The sequence below is a fragment of the Labrus mixtus genome, chromosome 12, assembly GCF_963584025.1.
Source record: "Labrus mixtus chromosome 12, fLabMix1.1, whole genome shotgun sequence".
NCBI classification, from domain to species: domain Eukaryota; kingdom Metazoa; phylum Chordata; class Actinopteri; order Labriformes; family Labridae; genus Labrus; species Labrus mixtus.
The window spans coordinates 7,188,931-7,212,437 of record NC_083623.1 but is presented as its reverse complement, the minus strand read 5'-3'; the positions used below and the strand labels follow the sequence as shown (position 1 = coordinate 7,212,437).

At 42.1% G+C, this 23,507-nt stretch overlaps 1 protein-coding gene across 4 annotated transcripts in view; it reads right to left on the bottom strand.

The window, feature by feature from the left end:
- The window catches only part of ryr3 (ryanodine receptor 3), a 128,841-nt gene that overhangs the window by 56,147 nt on the left and 49,187 nt on the right, over nt 1-23,507 (bottom strand). For all 4 annotated transcript variants that reach the window (XM_061051727.1, XM_061051728.1, XM_061051729.1 and 1 more), the window contains 24 exons: nt 23,286-23,404; nt 22,146-22,279; nt 21,698-21,939; nt 20,861-21,053; nt 20,103-20,319; nt 18,997-19,101; nt 16,644-16,747; nt 16,099-16,182; nt 15,341-15,500; nt 15,058-15,202; nt 14,581-14,786; nt 14,059-14,233; nt 13,220-13,428; nt 11,851-12,014; nt 11,348-11,396; nt 11,092-11,252; nt 10,261-10,423; nt 8,904-8,990; nt 8,426-8,652; nt 8,061-8,273; nt 6,647-7,250; nt 6,093-6,293; nt 3,055-3,157; nt 2,005-2,139 (listed from right to left, as the gene is read on the bottom strand). In XM_061051727.1, coding sequence (XP_060907710.1) covers nt 2,005-2,139; nt 3,055-3,157; nt 6,093-6,293; nt 6,647-7,250; nt 8,061-8,273; nt 8,426-8,652; nt 8,904-8,990; nt 10,261-10,423; nt 11,092-11,252; nt 11,348-11,396; nt 11,851-12,014; nt 13,220-13,428; nt 14,059-14,233; nt 14,581-14,786; nt 15,058-15,202; nt 15,341-15,500; nt 16,099-16,182; nt 16,644-16,747; nt 18,997-19,101; nt 20,103-20,319; nt 20,861-21,053; nt 21,698-21,939; nt 22,146-22,279; nt 23,286-23,404 — 4,200 coding nt within the window. The remainder of the gene's footprint in view (nt 1-2,004; nt 2,140-3,054; nt 3,158-6,092; nt 6,294-6,646; nt 7,251-8,060; nt 8,274-8,425; nt 8,653-8,903; nt 8,991-10,260; nt 10,424-11,091; nt 11,253-11,347; nt 11,397-11,850; nt 12,015-13,219; nt 13,429-14,058; nt 14,234-14,580; nt 14,787-15,057; nt 15,203-15,340; nt 15,501-16,098; nt 16,183-16,643; nt 16,748-18,996; nt 19,102-20,102; nt 20,320-20,860; nt 21,054-21,697; nt 21,940-22,145; nt 22,280-23,285; nt 23,405-23,507) is intronic.

The window sequence follows — 23,507 nt, the reverse complement described above, 5'->3', positions numbered from 1 at the left end:
CAACATCTAGAATTTGAATATTTCAGGTATAAGTCATTACGTCCTAAAAAGACAATAGTAGCCCTTTTCTTCTTTTATTGCAGTTCCGCAAAAGTGCCTTGACTAAGCTCATCCGTCATTACGTTTTCATACATTCATACTGATTCCGTGATGGTGTAGTATTCTTGTCCCAGTCTGTGAATTCTCAATGCGTTTCTGAAGCACAGAACAACTAGAGCTCTACAGACACACACAGTCGACCGATTAATCTGCCGGCCAATAATATTGACCGATATCAGCATATCAAGTGACTATTGGTATCTGCAAATTTTATCGCAGATATGCGTTGATATTATTAGACTTATGTTCCAGTTCAGTGACCATCTTGTCTACGTTACACTGAATATCTTTTCCACAAATGTTTCATAACTGCATTTGCGGGATCGACGCGAAAAAATGTGAATGTCTATATCTACGTCTATCTTTCTCTAGAGATCGAACATTAATCTAAAAAAGATATCGGCCGACATATCGTAATTTTTCACTTCATAATATTGATAACGGCATCGGCCCGAAAATCCCATATTGGTCGGGCCCTACTTCGTTCCCCCATTAGGCCTTTGCAACAGTCAGATTGTAGGCGAAACGTCAAGGAACATAAATATTGCACCTTGAAACAACAGTCTGAATTGGCCTTTTAACAAAAGACTCACATGTCATCAGCAGAACAGTTAAAGCGTTTCTCCAGTGACAAGAAACAGCAAACCTATTTGTTAACAGATATTTTAGCCATTATGTTTTACCATATATGAGTCGCAGTTAACGATGCGAGGCATGTGGAAACTTTGGTTTTCTATTTTCTTTTTAGGATTTAGTTACAAGTCTGTTTCAGTGAATAAATTGTATTTGAACTAATGCAGTTCAATAAGAATCCTCTGTAATCCCACCATCTGTTCACCTATGACGCTTCTTAATAATGTATGTTAGGTGTGGGAGGCTGGAGTTGTGCATTAAAATTTATAGCGATGGCTGTCCATTAGTCTTCTGTTATTTGAACAGAACATGGCCAAGCTTTCAGCGCAGGGCAGCAATAATGAATATTAAAACCACTGAGGAGCAAAGTACTTGTCGAACTAACTGGTAGCTGAGAAGATGCTTATGTTCTTTTTCAGTTATGAAGGATGGATCTGGACTTATTTCAGGGTCTTTTTTTTAACACCAGTGTGAATAAAGAATGTGGTCCATCAGAGAAAAATCAAAGAAAGATAGAAGAGTTCGGCGAGTGTCATGGCTGACCGCTGTTTCCAGCAAACCTGTAGATGTCAAGTAGTTATTGAAAAGATGCACATACAAGGACAATCAAATCCTGTGTTACTAATGTAGTCCTAAGGTCAAAGTCAAAATGGTCAAAGTTAGTACCACTCAAGTCTTCATGAAATATCGGCTGATAAGAGTTTAAAAATATGGGTTGAATATGACCTCTTTTCCTAGTTTCCATCTAACACTTTAAGTATTTAGAGAAATGTAAATGCTGCCATGCTATGACAGGGTACTTCTTTATTTCAAATATTGATGACCTTCTGTCAAACGTTCCTTTCAGCCACAAGTAGGCGTGCCTTATTTGGATAATCGCAATGCAAAAAAAAGTTGGGTTTGTGGTTATGGCGCCACCATCTGGACTGTTTGAAACAATTACCTCACATTATTTTTATGCTTTACTTTGTTTCCTTTATTGTTGTTCTGTTGTTTAAAGGTAAGCACTCATTAAACCTGTTTTAATAAAGTTCCTAAAATAAAGTTATTATTATTTTAATGAAATCAAAACTCGCATCAGTAGGCTCCTCAGCAACACTCCAGCAAAGTGAAGTTCATGGGATGAACAGTTTGTGAGATATGCGAGCCACAGATGGAAGGAGCGAGCCAGATTCCTTCCTTTAAGACTTTATATGTCGAGGGTCATCCATCTCTACATCTGACCCTTTCTTCACATTGTGTTCTTCCTATTTGTTGCTCAGAGGTACTTACTGGGAGCAGCCTGTTCCTGCTCTGTGGGCTCCTCCTCTGTCTTCTGAGGTGGACCCTTGATCTTGTAGAGTAAGGCGAGGAGACGCCCTTTTATGGAAGTGTCCTGCTCCTCCTCCTCTTCCTCAATGGGAATACCTGCAAGTGGAAGACGTATACTTGTGGCTAAGTGTGGACAAAGTCTGTGGTACTGTACTTCCACTATGTTAGGAGAGACTACTTTTAATTTGGTATGTTTCATCTCCAGTAAAAAAAAAAAGACATTCATCATATGATAGCTGGGGGTTCACTGATCCCAAGATTGCAGTGAGTTATTACCACGGTAATCTGGCATTTTATTATTTCTGGTACCAGATAAGGTAAAGGTCCATGTGGCTGAGAGCGTCCACTTTATAACTTTTAGAAAATTATGCCCCAAAAAACATTGATTCATATCATCAACAGTCATTGGTTTGGTAAACCTTTAAAGCCCACTATGAGCAGATTCTCAGACCAAAACAAACTCACTTTGGGAGAACACTTCCTTCATCCCTCAGCTCCCCCCCCCCGCATCCTCCCACCCCGCCCCCCTTCCTGTATCCCCAGAATGTATCTGTGAGATCAATTTCAAGTGACGACTGATTTGGTTGTTATCTGTTTGTCTAAAGAAAATATTTTTTGTTCGGTTTTGAAAGTCTGTTGGTTCTCCCTCTGAGTTACTCTTGCGACGACACTGCGACCGTTATCTCGCCCCTTAGTGGGCGGTGACGTCTCTCTTTCCCACGTGGTGGCAGGTTAAACGGTTGGAGATTGTGTGGTTGATGCAACAAAAAAACTGTATATATGATACAAGTTTGGGCCTTTGAGTGAAACATGAACAAGCTAAAGGAAGCATCGTCCCGTCAGTGTTAACACAGAGCTAAAAACAACAAACCCAGAGGGAGTTTGACTTCAGTCTTTTTCTAAGGTCGTCTTTACTCCACTATGTACAATTCAGGGTATTGCTACCTTTATATTCAGTATGTCACAACCCCAAAAGGTAAAAAAAATCTGAGTGAGCAGCTGGACTTTTACCACAGTGCAGTCGCAATTCCTCATGGAAGGAGTTGAGCTCTTCCTGGATCTCTTCGGGACAGGGGCAGTCCTCCCCGGCGCTGAAATTCAACAGGATGTTGATCTGCAACGAACAGTTGACAGAAAAGTTAGAGAAGCACTAGAGTGGGGAAGGGAATACAAAACTGTGTTGTCACGGAGCAGGAGGGAGGAAAGGAGGGGAGGCAGAAATAAAGCAAAAAAAAAAAAAAAAAGAAAAGCACACAAGCGTGACAGGGATGAATAAAAGGAAGGCACATAGGAGGAAAGCACCATTGTTATTCAGAGTCACACTCAAGAGCAGAAAACACTCATGTAGTGTCCTGCAGTGAGTCTACAACGGGCTGTCTGATAGAATCTGTGTGATAGATTCAGAGGGAGATAGTCTGAAAATTGATTATTTAAGCTTTTTTTTCAGTAATTCTTAATCACATAACCGAGATGAATTATTCTCAATAGATACAAATCTGCCGTGCTTGCTTTATGTCACAAGCTAACTATAAGACGAGCTAAATATACATGCGCTGCTTCCTTAGGCTGAGCAAATGCAGAGTCCAGTTTAGGCGATTCTGATGTCTATTTCAGGCTGAGCTTTTTAATAAACCATGGAAGTGACAAACAGCAATCTTGGAGAGTGTTGCCTGCACGGAGCACCTGCTGCTGACCACGACAGTACTTCTTTTTCTCAGGGATCAGAGTAGCTGTGCTTATCTGCACGGTTTTACAGCTCAGAAGAAGAGCAATTAAAACCCTCAGAAAAGAGGAAAGCTTTGCAGTCTTGCAGATCGGAACTTTCATCTCTCACTCTCCAACAGAGCCGCTGTGTGAAAGAGCTGCTCGGCACAAAAGCGACTGATCTGAAAACAAACAGAAGAAGAGGACTGTGTGGCTACCGGGCAGAATGCCGTTTCATGTCTCTCTGAGCTGTGAAACACCCTGAGAGAGAAGCAGATGTTGAAAGGGGGCCTACTCATTAGGATCTGAGCATCCCCCCCCCCCCCCCCCAGGGCTCTTCGGTGAGCTGACGCAGTTATTACACACTGAGCGGAAGAAAAAAAAAACACTGAGTCACAAAGCAGCCAGATCACACGGTTTTCAAAAAAAAATATTTCAACAGCTTCTTTGTATTCCTCTTGTTATTTAAAACAGCAGAAAGGAGGAATTTACAACATCTCAATCCCAGCTCACAGCAGGTCAATCCCGTAACCAATCAGCTATTGTTTGATGACAATAAATGTCTCGGGCAATAATGGCCTATTTTTATTTATTTTTGAAATAACCGATAGTTAGTGATTCATTACTTTAGCACTCCAGGAAGTTGGTAAACCTGTGCTGATTGGCTGTTACAACACAGGGTCAGGCAGATGTTGAATCAAGTTGAATTTTATTTTATCTAGAAAGGATTGTTAGCTGCACTTACTTGCTGTTTATTTTTTTGGGGCTTCTTATGCCTTGATTAGAGGAGTGGGAGAGTGGATAGAGTCGGAAATCAGAGGGGCAGTGGGGAATGGCATGCAAACTCGAACCCAGGCTGCCAGCTTTGAGTAATGTAGCCTCTGTACATGGGCCATGCGAACTAACCACTAGGCCACTGGCGCCCCTTGAATGAGGTTTTTTCGGTTTATAGAGGTCATTTAATTGTGATCAAATTAATCTCTGTTTCTGATTGGAGACGAGATGTTGTTTCAGCAGATTGTGTTCTGCCTGTTTATGTTTTCCATACAGACAGTTTTTCCCTCCATCTCCGACTCTCTCTGTTGTAGACTCTGTGCTACAACTGGAAACGAGGACCCATTCCATAATAGTGACTTTAGACTCTAAAAATGAAGATTAATAGCAGATATTTTGTTACTTGCTACCAAAATAAATTATTTTTTGTTTTGGATTTTGAAAATTAAAAAAAAATCAGAGAATCGAAAAAGACCAAGTACTTTGAGTTTTCTGTTGTGTCTTTCATCACAAGAAGTACAATGTACAATGATTTACACAAAATTCCTCTTTTTCTCCAGTACTTTGCCACCAAAAAATCAAGAATTTATTGTACAAAAATGCTGAAATACATTTAAATAATATCTTCAGTAATCAGATGAATGTGATGAATAATACAGTCGTCTGTAAAAGCACGGCTGAAGCTGCTGTAGTTGTATGTGTGCCATACGTGCAGCTCATCACATGTTTAAGTACTTCACCTTGTAAAAGCAGCTGTTACAAGAGAAAATACTAATGTTGACCCAGATAAACAATCAGGGGCCAGTCTGCCCTCACAGTGACCATCGCCCCTCGCGGCCTGGCGCAGCGAAACTCGAGTGTGACCTTCTGAAAAGTAAAAAAAGCGCGATTGCTTCAACATCTGCTGTGAGACTGATTAAACCCACCGGGAGGTATTTTAGTCTGAAGGGTTCAGATGGCACAGACTGCTCTGTCTGCAGGATTCATTCGGTTCTTTTTTTTGAGCAGCCCGGGTCTCACAGGTGTTTCATCTGTAAGTCTAACAGGTTTGAGGCTTTCAGTCAGTTTTTCTTAAACAACTTGTACTCAACCTTGGAAACAAGTGGAAACTACAGATAAATGGACTGCTGCCATTTCTACACTTTTCCACAATGCATCTTTCGACCTATAAATGCACTATAAATTTAAAGTTTAACACACTATAGCACAAATTCCCCCCTCGGGAGTGCTAACAATTTCCTACTGTTAAATGTCAGCTGTTTGACTCTCGGTGCACAGTCCTCTCAGTCCAAGTTCAATTTAGTCTGACATATGGCTCAAGATACCCTTTGAGAATACCCGCTGAAACGAAATTTGAGGAATGAAAAAGAAACTAAAAGCTCCTTCGGGAACAACAAAAACACTGCGCTCCAGTCTGTGCCTCCGACTCTGTTCCAGTCAAGGTCATTATTTTTTGTTCATTCTTGAGTTTCTGTTTCCATGTAATACCTCAAACAACTTTGAGCATCAAGCACAGGATGTGAACAATGTACCGGCTACGCTGCCCCTGGCTCAGTAGTGTGTTTCTTCACCTGCTCGTGCGGGGGGGAGCGAAACTCTTTGGTCTTCTTGGCGGTGACGGCGGCGGACATGTTGAACGCCAGCATCAGCTCGTTGTAGCGGAAGCGCTGGTTGAACTGCAGCTTGGACACGAAGCTGTCGGAGAAGCACGCGATGGACTCGATGCGGTGCTTCAGCTCGCAGTCGCAGAAGTAGTGCAGCAGCTCACACATCTGGAGAAACAACAGAGACGCATTAAAAATGTATGAAAGCAAGTTTCACTTTTTTGTTCTTCTGATGAATTTTTATATCGAATGGCTTAACATCCGAACGTAGATTAAACTACTGTGGCCCATATGGGATAGGAGCATTAGTATTCAACAGCTGCCTTCCTGCGCACTCATGCAGCCACTCCTCAGGAAGAGATAAATCATAAAAGCACAGAACAGCTGATGAATGAGGAGGAAATGTACCAAATCTGATGAAGGTAAATACGACGGCTAAAATGAAAATGTCATTAAAACGTTGGCATACAAATTGACGAGGTATCTGAAGTTACTGAGATTTATCGGCATGTTTTCATTACCTGATGTTTGACGGACTCGGGCAGCGACTTCTCCAGAAGACCTTTGACCGGCTGTTTGCCCTCCTTCGTCTCCTCCTCCCCCGCCTCCACGGCCTTCTCCTCGTTCTTGCTCACCTCCTCTTTCTCCCCCGCCGCCTCGTCCCCCTTGCCCTCCTCGCCCTCCTTGGCCTCGCCGAACACGTTGGGGTCGATCAGGAGGAGAATCCGCCTCACCTCCTCGCTGGTGAGGACCCCCATGATCAGCAGCGTTCCGATCAGCTTCAGGATGGGGACAAACTGGTACTCGACGCTTCCGCCCACGGGGTCTCGGATGTGAATGCCTCCGCCCTGCACGGCCTCCGTGAGCATGCTGATGGCCTTCTCCTTCAGGACGCCCAGGGGGATCTGCGGACTGTAGAGGAACTGGTGGCGCTTTGTGCTGATGATGCCGACGGGGGAGAAGTTGACCCGGGGCTTGAGGGAGGGGCTCAGGCCCACGCCGGGAAGCGAGTGGCGCTTGGACTCGTCCGGGAAGAGCTTGATGGAGCGAGTCTCGTCCGTCACGGGGATGATGAACTCGTTGTTCATCATTAGACGGGCCTCCTTTGCGGTTTCGAGATGGATGCTGATGATGGAAAGATGAATCAGTGCGATCATCACACACACCTGGAGGCATCTGCCGTTAAACTCTGAGGATATAACCATTCGGTCGCCTCGGAATATAACTTTCCTTAAACGGTACAAATGTGCAACCGGTGAGATTTATTGAGCCCAGGAGAGTAAAAATTACCATAATATATCTGACGAGGATGACAGCGTTGTTGATCAATAAGAATGACTCAGCAATTACGCGACGAGCTGCTGAGAAGAGCCGAGAGTGACCGAACACTCTCTCTCTCTCCTCCCCACCGACATGGGTGTTAACAGCCTTCGTTTTTAACTGCATTTTTTTGTGACACCTTTGATACCTTACACGGTCTCAAAGCGCCCGAGGAGAGATTTAATAACTCTGTCTGGGCGCACGCCGTAGACATACATCACAGAGGCAATATTAGGATTTATTAGAACAACTGAACTTTGTGTGCTGCTCATTCAGTTTCACAGTAAATGGTGTGGGAGGTGAAAGGAGCAGCTAAAAACTTTGTTTGACACCTACCCCCCCTCCCCCCTGGCAGCAGTTTCAGGCATTCAAAATTACCATATAAAGATGTAAAATGCTCTCTTTTGTGTTTGGAGGTCATAAAGAGGCAAACTTATTTTTTGGGTCTGGTTCATCTGGTTCGAGCTTAAAACTCCTGATAGTAGCTTTAAGTTTAGAAAGTTTAGAAAGAAAAGCCAACTTCTCAAACTAATGAAAAAACAACAATTGAATCATCTATTCCAATCGATACCTTATTTGATTCTGCTCTGTTTAAACCAACTGCATCTACCAAACCTGATGAGGACATTGTAGAAGCCCTCTCTCAGCATCCCAGAGAGGTACTGGTTATCGATGGTGTAGAGCAGCTGTGATTGGTCCAGGTGGCTGCAGAGGGCGTGGGCCACGCGGGTGTTTCCCAGCGCGCACAGGGCGCAGTACAGCTTCAAGGTGTGGTAGTGGAACTTCCTCAGGTCTTCATGCTCTGATAACTCCAGGATGTCCAGGCACCTAAGAGAGAACAGGGAAACATTAGGGTGAAAGACTTTTCATTGAAGAAACTAAATTAACCCTACATGTCATTGCAGGACTGAACCGTTCATGTCCTGCAGATGAAAATATTTACAGCTGGATCTAAGACTGAATTTCTGTCATTCTCAGACCTGTTCTCCTCAGGTATGTGCACGGCCATTATCTGCAGCGGCTCCAGGCACTGGACCACCCAGCCGTGTCTCTCGCTGACCCGAGCGGTCTCCACGGTGAGGAAGGTGTTCGGCATCCGGCTCCACAGCACGGCCACGATGGTCTGCACATCCAGTCGAGGAGGGCACTGCGGCACCGGGTTCCTGTGCTCGCTTTTGAATATGGCAGAAGAGAGCGGCATTGCATCCTGGTAGAAAAGAGTAGAACAAACAGGAAGAAACATTTAGTAGTGGGAAAAAGTGACAATTAGAACATTTGACAAACCAAGTATTACAAATCATGGGGCTCTTTTAATTGTACCACAATGCTACAATTTCACAAGCAGGATTATTATTATTACTCAAACTTTTCTTTTTGTTCTGGTGATATCAACGTCCACCGTTACAAACATTATCATCTTCAGGCTTTATGTGTTGTCGGATAAGAAAAGGGACAAACCTTGATCTTGACTAGTTCAAACTGGAAGAGGTTTGCACTGGTGGGGCGGACGAACACGGCAGGGAACAGTTTGGTATTTGGCTCCACCTGGAAGTAAAACAAGCATCGTTATCATGGATTTTATCTTTTTTGAGATATAGGCTTTTAAAAAATGTACCAAAATGTAATAAAAAGGACAGCAAGTCTGCTTGGCGGAGATAGAGGAATCTGTCCTGGTGGCAATTTCAACAAATGTCAGAGAGTCTTCTCTCAGACTAGCTACATCAGTATCTTCTTTTAAATCACTTTTAAAAAACACATTTGTATCATAAGGCCTTCTTATAATCTTTGTTTCATCCATGATGTTTTATATGTATAAGCCAATCTTTGACTCGGTTGTTTCTCTTCTCTCTGTTAGTTGGATGATTGCTGCGCTGTTGTTTTATTTGTCATGCTTTTTTCAATAGGATTTTATTGTTGTGTATTTGACTGTTGGGATTTTTTCTGTAAAGCACTTTGTGACGTTGGTTTTTGACAAGTGCTTTATAAATAAACTTTATTATTATTTTAACTTCTAAACCTGTGGAAAAGCTGGCGGTTTGAATCCGAGTTCAAGGAGGATCAGTGGGTGTACTGATGACAACCATCGGAGACAAAAGAAACACACAAACAAGGGGGGAAAACAACAATAGCTGTCGAGCCTAGCAGGTTAAAAACCTCTTGAATCTTTCAGAAGGCTTGCTCTTTCCTTAAAATGCCAATTCCTGGCTTAACCAAGGATTGGACAAATAGATAAAAACAGGAGACAATAAGAGGCATTAAGAAAAGAACGAGACTTAAATGATAAAAAGCTTCTCAAGACGTCATTTGGATGTCTAGTCAGGTATTCAATATGATGCGTTTAAAACCTGGGATCAGCGAGACGAGACAGGATTTACAGAGCAGATGTCTGTCTTTGTATAGGCTCTGGTTTTTGAAAGCAGACAAGAATGCAGCTGCATAATTTCCTTCGAGCATTTGTGCAGGTTTTTATTTAATGCAGAGAAAATGTGTTTGCATTACCTGATGGGCAGATAGAACGGAAGATGTTTTTTGAACGCCTGCCAGCAACACAAATATGTCTGACTGCGTTCATCACAAAGATTTATTTACAGCATAAACACTCAAAACTTTTTCAGTCTCTGAGTGTAATAGTCATGGAGCCGAGAAATAACAACCAAACTTTCAACGACTTTTTTTCAATATTGCTTTCCAGTGGATTTGTAACGAAAAAGTTTACTGCACGAGAAGGAAATAATTGGATCCAAAATGCTGACGTTTGCAATACACACTCTCCCTGTGCATCAGCCCGACTACAGTACTACAGCTCTTTATTTACCTGATAGGTTGTAGGCAGCTCCTTGCCGTTGGCAGTGAAAGACACAAGCCCGGTGGCCAGGTCGATCAGGCAGCCGATCTCAAGGTCAGAGTTGGAGCGGCTGGAGGAAGACGGGCCGACTGCGTCTGCTCCACAGACCATGTAGCAGTTACTCCTCTGGACACTAGAAATAAGAACATAAAAATTTGCTTCGTGTGCTAAATGAGAATATAAAATAGAGCAACAAATACTGGCTGGTACAGAATGTTCTGTATTGTTTTCACCGATCTCTATTTGACTTTTTTTTCCCCTCATTTTGCTCACAACACTCAGGTTTGAAAAAGTTTTACTTGCGACAACAGGTTAACCTCTTGTGGGGAGGCTTGTTAATAAAATGCAGCAAAACTAAGAAGAGGGCAGAATCACATCGGCAGCAAGCGGCAGCACAGAACAGGAAAAAAAGAGACGGTATTAAATGAATTTGCCTTTATGACCTCTCCTGTGTTAACGAGGAGGTCAAAACTCTGGAAAAACTTTATTCTAAAGTTATAGAACTTTATTTTTTTGTTCAGGACTACATCAGGGTCCTAATCTCCAAAAGGCCACGAGCATGTGGTTCTAACGATGGAGTTGTTCTGTAAATTAAAGGTGGCCCTGTAGGTTTGACCTGTGCCAGAGCTGCAAATGCAAATTCCCAGACACAGCTGAATATCATCAAAAGAACCCAACAAGGTGCCATATGGCTTAGCGGTTATGTCGCGCGCCCCATATATCTACTGTTCCCTGTAACACCTCTCTTTGCTTCATGATATCCTGTAAACTCCAGATCGTGAAACAGCAGGGATTTTTCACCTCTCATGGACTCGGCCCCTCTCGTCTCCCAGGGTGACGGTGACGGTCCTCGTCTTGCTGAGGCCGAAGTTCTTGCTGTGATAATGGTAGTCAGGCGACACCCAGCCCACCCACACTGACGCAGGGTCCTGTCCAGCAAACACTCTCACCGAGTGGTAGTACTGCCATGAAAAGAAATACACACAAAAGAGGTCATCTTTTGTGAACAGAGAGCAGTCGTCTGCAAGGATGTTTGAAAAATGAAAGGTTGAGTTACAGTCGTGATGCTTCCATAGTCAACAGTTCCATCTTCTTTGGGAGGATGGCTGCAGAGACAAAAACATGTTTTCATGTCAGGCTGAGATAATAAGAGACTTTTATGTTAGCAAGCTGTTTTTGTTCTGACATCACATCCGGTCATTTTCTGTGTAATGAAGCAAAATTTTATGTGTAAAAGATGGATAATGCTGAAGTCAAGTGCCATGAAATACTAACTTTGGGAAGTGCGTTCCCATTGCAATGCTGTCCAAATACGTAAAAAATTATCTAGTAATTAGCTTAAGTAAAGGCTGACAGTTTTCAAAACAGAAATATGGATCAATAATGACCTGAAGACATCTTTTTTTTAACTTGCTTTTATGAATTTACTGTACTGAGTCTCCATAAAACCCTGTATTTGATCAATATCATCAATATTTGAATACCAAAGAAGTGAATTTGGTGACGTATATGTTGAAGCATGTGATAGAGAAGGGCTGGTTGGTTGTTTTAATGTCTGACCTCCGTTTCATTGACTCTTCCAGTAACTTGTCTGCAGAGTAGAACTCCACGGGCATGCTCAGACGACAGTAGACCATGTCGTTGTTGCTGTTCTGTGTGCCAAACGTCTTGTGTGTGACCTTGAGGCAGGGAGGGCTGTCTACCGTCCCGTCGATCCTCGTGACCTGACAGGTTAAGAGGAGGGGATCAAAATACAAAAAAATGGAAATCAATCTTCAGCATTAATGTGTCTATCAACACCAGCAGCCCTGTCTATTAGAGCCTTTAGAGCAAGCTAGAAACTGGCCAATCATTAGTCAAAGGTCATTCTTATGATACTAGTAAGCAGGGTAGCAGTCAGGATTTTAGATACTGCCATAATGGCATAGTCCAAATTTGAAATTAACATAAGTTTAACATATTATCTTCTTGTATTCATATTGTTAAAGCTCCTGTGAGGAGCTCGATTTCAGCGCTGCTAAAAAATGATCCTGCTGTCTTTTAACAGTCACACCTACCACTCTTTGAATCTTTGCTGAGGAAACGTAAACAGAGGCTGTTTTTCGGCAGTGTGCCGTAACTCACTTTGTTCAAAATCTACCTGACAACAGTGTTTACACACATTAGAAATTAATACAAAGACATTATCAGTCTTGGTTATGTTAGTGATGGTTATGTTCATTTTCTAAGTCAATCAGAATGAATTTCAGTCAGTTTTTTAACCAGTGAAAAAAAACTCCCCACAGGAGCTTTGAATCTTAAATTACTCTTAAGCCCTAAGTAGATTGCTTCCTATGGATAAAATGCTGATTGAAAAATACATATCTTATCTCCTTTGATTAGTTTTTAACTTCTTACTAGACAGAAAACAAAATCTCGCCGTGCCTCTATAATACCTATAAAATCAAACAAGATCATCGGCATAAAGAGAGATTATTTCTGTTGTTTTAAAGCCTGACCTAGCTGCCCTAAGGTAAGTTTCAGGCATTAACAGAAACAGTCTCTGTTTACATTTTTCAAGGCAAAGACTCACCATGAGTGATTCTATGGATGTTAAAAGAACGCAGGATGAGATTTTCCTGCAGAGAACACTACCGATCCATGTACAGGACAAAAAGAAACATTGATGTATCTCTTTTTCAAAAGGGGGTGCCAAAATCAATACAAACCAAAAGTTCCTCACAGGAGCTTTAATCCTTAAAGAAGTAAGATGTAGCCGACAAAGCATGTGCGTTTCCCATTTCATATCAAATTTGCCAAATAAAAGGCGAAAAAAAGTAATTTGGAAACACTTTTTCACATTCACCTAACCCTCTAAAAACCAAATAAGAGGTATGGGACAATACCTTCAACAACAACATTTATTACAGTAAAAAAAAAGCTTCCTCACCTCGATATGCATGTGATCCTGAGGTACAATGACAAAAGTGGGAAGGCGCTTGCTGAACCACATGGTGATCTCTCTGTTCATGTTGACAGCAAAGGGCTCAAAGCCTTCCTGGAGGCCACACATGGTGTAGTACTTAAAGGAGTTGGCGTCCTTGCCCAAGTTCATGCGTCCGATCTGAGTCATGCCCAGACTGCACACGGGGATGAAACCTGGAGGAAAAGGTTCTGGGCGTTAGGTGGGTTTACTTGGCAAATATTGATCTTTTCTGACAGTGTGAATAATCGTTCAGTCATGTCTTGTTGCTATGTGAGTTCTTCCTCCCTGAGAGAAGTTGTGAAACTTTTCCAGGTGAATTTAATTAAAAAGTAACCTAATGATGTGATCTGCTTCTCTGCCCTCAAGACCGACATTTAATGAGAGAGGCGACTTTATGACCCTGGTTAAAAAAAAAATCACAATAAATACAAAATAGGTGTGTGATATTTGTTCATAAAATCTTGTACTTTGTAAACTGTCTACACAGCAGAATCACACATTAACTGAAACAATTAATTTCAAACCATTTAACTTTACTCCCCTGACTCTCTCTCTCCATCTTGTCCTGAAGGACGCTTCATTTACAGAGTAATGGGCCACGGCCACAAAGGACGTCATTAAAATGCAACGTTGTTAGCATTCAGCACTGTTTTCTTTCCCCCCTTTTCCCCTCATGCTAACTGTTAAACAAACCCAGTCATACCTCCGGAGATTCTTTCCAGCTAAACACACTCAGAATAAATTAATGAAAAAAGACGAATTCAATTAGAAAGTTTGCTGAGAGTATGCGGTGGAGCGCTCACCGTCCTCTGTCTCAAAGTCAGTGAAGCAGAGCTCAGAGCCCTTGCTGGTGATCAGGAGCTCTCCGTTCAGAGTGAAAATCATGGATTTATCCTCCATGTTGATCATGCAACCGACCACGTCGCCCGTTTTCCAGGGGTGTCCAAAGTAGCGGCTTCCTGCGTGCATACGTCGACCCTTAAAAAGAAGGACAATTTGTCGATTTTACAATAAAGTGATCAGACTGTAAAAGCTGTCAAAATAGTCTGAAATCAATTTATGTTAATATCTCAAATGTTCTGTTAAACAAATATTCAATAAGAAGACTAATTTTCTTCAAGATGTAAAATCATTCTCTTATATATATTTTTTTTATCAACAGGATCAACCAATTAAATCAATATTTGTGTCTTTTAAATCCCCTAGTTTGTTGCCGGGCCGGTCATCCCTCTGTCCATACCTTGTACAATTGTAGTATGGGATGGAAAAATATGACTGCTGTTTTTAGTGAGACAGAAAATATGTAAGTAAGAGAAGTGCTTTACCCTGTAGCCATCGAACACAAAGGCCTGGTCATCTCCTCCCAGCTCCACGTCCGGCCTGCAGCCCGGCCTGGCCCAGCCAACCCTCATATCACCTCCTGTCAGCGCCTCGAACTCAAAGTACCACTTTCCTGTCTTCAGTGCGTAGGTCTGCTCCACACGGAAGAGGCGGGTGGTCTCGACGCTCTGATCATCCAACATATGGGGGGCTGGGGGTGAAACATTGACGGTTAATCAACAGCATTAATGGCTTTCTATTGTCAGAATTTTTGGCTAGAATAACGCGTGAGGTAGGAATTGTTCTACAAATCGCAACTCCTTAATTGTTAACTGGTTTTATCACAGATAATGATACCTTATCTTTTTAAACTTGTAAATTAAATGTTTACAGGTTCCAATAGTTTTACTTCAATCAACTGGACATTACATTTCAAACTTAGCAAAAACAAATCAAAGCATGTGTCAGCAACATGTTCTCACCCTCCTGGTCTGGGGGGTCAATGTCATATCCATATCCCACCATAGTCCTGATGGCCTCTCTCAAACTGTCTCTGTTAGACTTCTTAGTACGCTCGTCCAGTAAAGCATACGGCACCAGGCGAGGATTACGCCTGCTCTTCAAATCCTGACGCAGACATGAAAAGTTGAGTAATACAGAAGAGGAAATATACAGAAGAGTGGCCTCAATTTAAACATCAATATAAATGTTTAAAAGCAATATACTGTTTGTTTGTTCATACATGTAGAGACCGATCATGGTTACCTGCTGGATGCCATAGGTCCATCCTTGTTTGATTCGGTCTTTGGCCCACACGTTGTGTGCGTTCTCGGCCAGTTTATCAACTAGAACCTCCTGACCAGCATTCAGCTTCACTTCAGAGAGGTCCAGTGGCGCAGGCTTATAACCGTTAGACATCATGTAGCTGCACAGGAAATTTACAGTAGAAAAATAAAGCCTTGTATGAACATTATGCCTACACTGTCATTTTCTATAAGACAATAAACAGGGATCAAATCACATCCAGAAAACTTCTTTTTTTTCCATCTTTGGGTACAAAAAAAAAGTAAAGCTCTGAGACATAAGCCAAGAAAAATATTGAATCAGTAAATTAAAAAAGTCTGTATCAAGTGAGTTATAAAAATGCTTTATTGGATTATGGATAATTAAATTAATGTTTGGCGGCGTGTTTTCCATGTGATTCAGATAGTGGATTTAAAATGCATTGAAAAAAGGTTTTTACCATTTTTCAAAGAATCCTATTTATTACTTGTAAAACAAATCATGTATACATTCTATCACTATTTAATGTATCTAATTTTTGCAAGGATTATTTATTATTCTCTGAATGTTTATTTTCAAATTAAATCAAGATTAACATGTGATCTTGTTTATCTATTGATTTAATGATCTAATGTGTCATATCATGTCTCATAGTGTTAAATCTATCGTGTTTGTGTCTAGTTGATGTTTAAAAAACAGCGGCTTGGATAAGAAAATATAAATATAAACGTAATACTTACTCTTTGGGAAGTTTGATTTTCTTCAGATCGTCCTCAGCGTTAACATTGACCTGAGCGACATGGCATCCAAGAGCCAGCAGGGTCCTGAGGATCAGAGAGAACATTTACAAACAGAAAGAAAGAACATAAAAGATATCCATATTCAGACACTGTAACCGTTTTTATATGAATAAGTTTCAACCTTACAGCAGCAGAACCCATTAGAGACTGCTGTGATTTAAGCCCGGCTCATTAGACGATGATAAATCAGGTTGATCAATTCAAACTCTGCAAACAATAGCAGGATACGACTGTGTGTATACATAGCAGTTATTGAGCTTGAACTGTTGCGCCAGGCTCAATGTTTTTACAGGGAGATGACTCAGTAGTCAGCCCGAAACAAACTTTGGACCCAAGATTTCTTCAAAATCCATACTGTAATTCACTCTGGAGCGGCGAGTCATTACAAGCACTGCTTCAATCACAGCTGTAATCTGCTCCTGCACTGCATTCAGCAGTTCCATGAATAAGTAATTGGATTATTTAGCTAACTGTCCCGGGCTTACTTTAGTGTTTCACTAGACATCTGCAGGTTGTAATTCCTTTCGGTTTCAGGCAGCTTGGTGAAATCCACCAGGCACGGGTGCTGCCTCTTGTTGTCATCTCGAACCTGAGGAGAAAGAGCGCCTGTTCATTGTGTGTTTCACATCGTCACAACAACAAAAAACTGGAGTCGTTTTTCTTTTGTTTCTTTTGGTATGAGCCCGTCTATCCCATAATTGTGCAAACGCCCACAAGGAAAAGATGATTAAGCACGGCTCTGCTTTCAAACATTCATCAAAACTGGACCGCAGCCAAATTAATCTGCATCGGTTTGTTGACTGACGCTTTTTTGTCTTGTTTTCCACGTGGGATAATTCAAGCCTTAGGTGTTGATTTTTTAATGAAGCAGATTCAGAGAAGAGAAGAGAGTAACTGTGGCAAGAAGAAGAAGCTCAGGTATCTGCCAAAGAGTCGGCAACTCACTGCTGCCTTCAGACACTCCACCGTCGACACTTTGTCTGACAATGAAACGTTTGCGCGGGTTAAATAAAAAAATGAGGTACATGAAAGGTAAACCTATACATAGAAAAGGCCAGACACTCTGATGAGCAGCAAAGTCGCTCCAACTTAATTATCATCCTGCCTGCCAAAGATCTGAGAGGCGTCTGTCTCGTAGTCAATGTCACTTTGAGCTCTTTAATGCTCGTTACAGCAAAATGAAACACCAAGCAGCTGTTTGCTCATAGATGTTTTCCTTAATAAACGGTATGATCTGGGTTATCCCCCCCCCTCCCCTGTGTAGAGCTTTATCCCAGTCTTAATTAATGTAGACGGCATACTCCTGGAAGGTGCGACACTCATTAAGTCTGTCAAACGGCTGCTGTGTGCGGGAGGGTTCAGTGGGAAGCGATTCTGTGATAAGCACTAAAGTACAAAAAACGAGGCCGCGCGTGTGTGTGTGTGTGTGTGTGTGTGTGTGTGTGTGTGTGTGTGTGTGTGTGTGTGTGTGTGTGTGTGTGTGTGTGTGTGTGTGTGTGTGTGTGTGTGTGTGTGTGATCGGACTTCTGAGCAGACGTCTGGGCTGTGAACACGGCCGGTGATTGACAGTGAAATGATGGAGGAGAGAGAGACTGAGAAAAAACTGTGGAGATGTTATTAAAGGTGAACTGGCAAACCTCCGAGCATCTGACTGAAAAAAATCTAACATTTTGTGATCTCTATCTGAAGAATGACTAAGCCTTACTTCGACTTACTTTTCGAACAGCTGATGTGAGTCATTACTTTTTTGATGGGAGCATTTGCGTGCTTTAATTGCAGCTCGCACCGATGCTAAGTAATCTGTGCTGAACGGTATCTTCTATGGCAGGAAGGCGCCTACCTTTGTGGAAGGAAACAATAATGGGACGGGATATTTTTGATAAAAACTGAAGACACTTTTATCACTATTATGGAACATTATCATCATTACACTGCTGTCCCTTTTAATAATTCACTTTTTACCTTAGTTATTGGCATTATAGGCATAATTCTGTTATAATTGCTGTTGTTATTGTTGTTGCTCTACTTGTTTGTCTCTATCCATCTTTCTGTCTGAATCGCACACAGTTGCAGCAGACGGCCGCTCAACATGCGTCTGGTTCTGCTCGAGGTTTCCGCCTGTTGACAGGAGGTTTTGTTACTTGCTCCTTGCCTGATGATCTCTGCAAACCTTATAACAAAGAGAATGATCTAGATCAACGGTTCTCAACTGGTGTAGCCTCAGGACCCACACCCTCTTTCTAAATCGCGACCCCAAATCTATGGAATTTTTAAAACGATCAGATTTATTTCAATAAAAATAGTGCAGTTTGGATCGTACAAAAACAGTAGAAAGCGCGGCAGAACAAACACACAAAACAAAAACAAAAAACGTTTAAACTCTTGCCCTTTGTCATTTTTTTCCAGGTTCACATTTGTGACCCTCCGCAGCCCACTTTTGGGTCCCGACCCACCAGTTGAGTAACCTCTCTGATCCTCTCTGATGTTGGGATTCTTCCTCAAACTGAAACAGTATTGAAACAGATTCTTCACTTTAAATAGAAAATGTGCATCGTTGTTTACTCTTAAGTGGATGAAGACTAAAAACTTCCTCTCACACAAAGCATCATTAAGCCGTCTTCCTTCCTGTAGCCAGGAGAACTAACAGGTCACACTCAGTGAATAAAAAGAGAATAAAACCTCCACTGCTGTGCTGTTCTTTACAAGACTGTAGAGTTAATGGGCCGTTACGATGCTTGTTACAGTGGGTGGCCTCAGTTGACCTTCGTGTGCGTCCAAACACCTCGACACATTTTTTTTTCTGTGTGTGTTGAATACGATGATGGAGACCAGCTTTACCTTGCCATAGGTCCAGCCCAGCTCGATCTTGTTCATCCCCCACAGTTCGTGGATGTTTTCTGCCAGCTTGTCCCGGACGTTGTCCAGGTGAGCGGGAAGAACGATCTGCAGAGAGAGAGCAGGGAGCAGATGGTACAGTGAGATGATAAAAAAAAAAGAAGCCAAAGGGCGAGAAAATGAAAACGGTGCTTCTTTTTTTTTTTTTTTTTTTTCCTCCTGACTCTGCGTTTCTAAGATTCCTGGGGATTGTCGAAAACTTTCACATTATTTTAGCTTTGTTTCAGTGAGGTAGTAAGTGTGCATTGATTTTCCATGTGTCCCACTCAGTGAATTACTTTTAAATGAGCGACTTCTGTAACATCCTCACGGCTTCAGAAGCCGGACTTTTTTCTTCATTTCCAAACACTCCCTAAAAATACTGCAATGTTGCCTCTAGCTGTTCAAAATGTCATCTATTGATCCATCTAAAGCCTCGGAAAGCAAAATCACATTCAAACTCAAGGCTCAACGCAGAAAGTGTTTCTTCTTTGTCTTGTAATGAAAAAGAATGAAAACAATACATGTGCTTGACAACACAGGACAAAGCACAGAGAGACGCACAGTGTTGACGGAGGCACTCTAGGCAGGAGTGGAACAAATTAAACGTGACAACACAAAACAAAACAAAACAAACATAATGAACAGAAGAAAGATGGAAAATGAGAAAAGAATGCAGGCTTTGTTCATCGGGTTATAGAGGGTGAGGAAACATATAAGGGGGGGGGTGTTTGTGTTTATAAATATGGATCTATTCTGTGAATGTGTTGGTGTGTATGTCCATGTTGTGCTTTTAGAGGTGATCACTGAAGAATGAGGGGTTTTATTTACACCATCACAATTTGCGACACAACTTTTTTAATCATGTTTTTAAGTGGGCTTTAAACAAATCTTCTTGTATTTTTTTAATCTCTTAATTTCTCTCCAGTTTGTGCTATACTTCCTTTACGTCATAAGTATTTTTTTAAATGAACATTCACTCATACACCCATTTGATCTTCAGTTGTCTACATGTTTACAGTACTGTTAAGTTACAGGTGCTAAATGTCTCTTGTCTGCACCATCCTTACCTGGCTGGTGTCTACTGGAGTGGGGATGAAGGACGCCTGAGAGAGGAACTGAGTGGTACCCAGCAGGTCCCGGACCCCCTCGTGGTCCCTCTTGTATTCCTTCACAGGCTCCACCTGCATCTTCTCTTTAGGCAGCAGCGCCTCGTAGCACGGAGAGTAACCGGCGGGCGGCAGGAACTTGAAATCGCCATGGCGTCCACCCAACAGGAAACGAACCCTGGGATGAGACGTTACATAACGCTGCATGACTTGTTTGTGTAACGAGCGTGCGACTCTTAAACTCACCGGGGGTATTCTTAAGAGTTTCTTTGAAAAAATACTTTTCGATGAATTTTGAAAGATGCAATTTTCCGCTGAAATACGATTCACCAAACAGACTGCACGCCTCTGACTGTGCCTAATATGAGGGCTGCAGCAGAAAGTGGAGCCATCCTGAGGCGAAAAACATTTAACTTTTTAATAACACCTGCTCTCATGAATTCATTTTGAACTACCGAGCATCTATACGACTAAAACTTTCAAAAGATTGTGACCTCTAAGGAAATAAATCTTTGACTTGTTCTCCGACCAAAAAATAATTTCAGCAAACTCATAATCTTAAATGCCATCATTGCTTTTTATATAAAAAGCAGTCGTGGGATAGGAGCAGTAATTGCATCTCAAGTACAGAAACATCCCAAACAAATAATAAAAAGGAGCCCCTCTTTTGGGAATGATTCCTTATCTTATTCCCCCGATCGTTAAAAGCAGAGCCTCACTTGACGCCGGCAGAGAAGCTGACGACGGGGAAGAAGAAGCCATCGGTGTTAAAGTCCTCGAACATGCCCTGGACAGGCTGCCCGTTGATCCTGAAGGACATGCTGGGAGCGCCCAGATCCAGACAGCAGCTGACCACGTCGTCTGAGTTCAGCAGGTGCTGGTTAATGGAGGCCACTGCCCTTGGGATTCGGCCTAGACAACACAGGGTGAGAGACAGAGAGGGAGGATGGATGGCTGTTACGGCTGCAAAGTCATTGTGAGTGTAGGGCAGGATGACGAGGAGAAGGGGAGAGGTGGGTGATGAGAGCTTTAAAAAAAAAAAAAAAAAAAGGGGGAGACGTGAAAAATGGATTAGGGGAGGTGTTGGGTATTTGAGGAAGGAACAAGAGGTGAAATCAATGTGATGCTGTTAAGGAGGGAGAAGGGAAGAGGGGGCATTGAAAGGACATAAAGCCCTAAAGCACAGAGCCAACGAGTTCTTTCCTTTGATGCAGGAAGAGAACTTCCTACATGTCTGCATTCAGCGGGTTCTTTAGGCTTCAGGCTTTGCACAGAGCTACACTTGATCAAAGTCTTTAGGAAAGGTCTAAGGTGATGTAATACCACTGTGAGTGTGACTTTGTCCCTCACTCTGCGGGAAGTAAAAAGAGCATCCCGGACAATGGACAGCAGGCTCCTGCATTATTAACAATACATTCTCTCCAGGCTGCTTCAGAAAGACTTTACCCTCTGTAGTGCACAGCTTATCTGAATCGGAATGACTTTGATGCAAAGGTGAAAAATCCTGAGAAATATTTTAACTGATACATAACATACAGGTGATGTGAAATACCTACCTGACCAGAGGTGAAGTCCATCAAAGCTGTACGAGTACAGGTCATCTCCCACACCGTTTCCACCCCACCCCTCTCCTCCTCCGGGGTACGGAGCGTAGCCTTTAGTGTTGGCCCAGCCGACCCTCAGGTGGGTCGGCTCCCCGGTCACAAAATGGTCCACCTGGTCGATCACCAGCTCGAAATACCACTTCTTATACTGAGCCGAACCGTCAGCCACGCCCAGGAAGATGTTAGGCCGTATGCTAAAAGGGTGAAAAGAGAGGGAAAAGATCATAACAGGAATCCATCCTCCAAACGTTCCCCCATCGCCTATCCCGAGCCTAACCTGGCTGTGGGGAGGATATTTCGGATTTGGGCAAAATAGAAGATATGAATATCTATTTTAAATTCAACAAAGAAAAAAATAATTAAACCTCCCAAGGATTTACTTTTTCTTTTTTTTTCTTACCTCTGAACATCATTAACTATTCGAGTCTGAAGCAGCAGGTCCCTCTTGGGGAGCAGGTTGTCACAGATCAGATTCTGATTGGCTCTCACCGCCACCCCATTACAAACACAGAGGGAACACAGGACATCCAGAATCTAGAAGAAAAGGGAATAAATGTGGAAAACTTAAATTGCTCTACTTTACTCTACATATGACAATGACGTTCTTTCAACCACCCTTTATATGAAAATCTACAGCTTTATTTTTTTCAGTTCAGAGATCAGTCATTCAGTCAGATTCTCTGCAGGCTGCAGCGCTCCAAGTATGTGCACACTTCATAAAAAAAGGCCGCGCGGTCAACCAGGCCCTAGACTCCCACCTGCCACTCACCATCAACAGCTGTCGTTTACGAGGATGCCCTTTCATACCGGGGACAATTAACGGCCGTAAATATTGAGAGAGCGCGGCATTTCAACACTGCATGTAAAACACATTATTGGAATGTCATCATATGTCAATCACGGCTTTAACAAAGACAATGGGACACGTTACTGAGTTCTGACTATCTGAAAAGTGATTCATGTTTTGTAAACTGATTTAAATTCTTACTCAGGCTTGGATCTCTTTACACACAGTGGGTTTTGTTTTGTTGTTGGAGAAGGGATTTAAGAGGCTGAGCTGATGCTGCTACTCTTCAAAGTCTAATTTAGTTTTTTCCAGGAATAAATCAATTTATGAACCCAAGAGAGATTAACAAAAAAGCACAAATTACACTCACAAAGAGGATATCTTGAATGATTCCTGACATAACCAGTGCTTTGATAAAGATATGTTATTCTACACCCAGGTGCTGCACCTGTTCACTTATCAGTGCCACACTTAAACATAAGCAAAGTGTAAAAACACTCTCACAAAGAACATTTTAATTTTTATAACCACAAGGTGAAGATAAGTTTTCTTTATTTTCATCCCAACCCACAAATACTCTCCTGTATGTTTTGTGCTTGACAGAATCATTGTTTGAAGCTTAAGTTATTGTTTCTTAGTATTGACGGTACAACACTTAGTCAAAGCGTTTCATATTAGCACTACTAGAGCACCAGGAGTTGTGTCACTGATCAGACTTTTAAACACAACTATTGTGCTCCCGTGTGTACCCACCTTGTGGTTGCGCCCGTGCTTGTAGAGCAGAGAAATGATGGATTTAATGTGACCTCGCTGGATGATGTTCAGCGCCTCGGGACTTTCTACCAGGATACAGTGGAGGACTTCCAGGATCCCTAAAAAGGTCAGACAAAATGTTCGTCAATAATAGAACACGTCTAACCACATGGAGCACATTTAAGCATCAACAGGAGAGGTTTTTTTTTTTTCTCACACTGC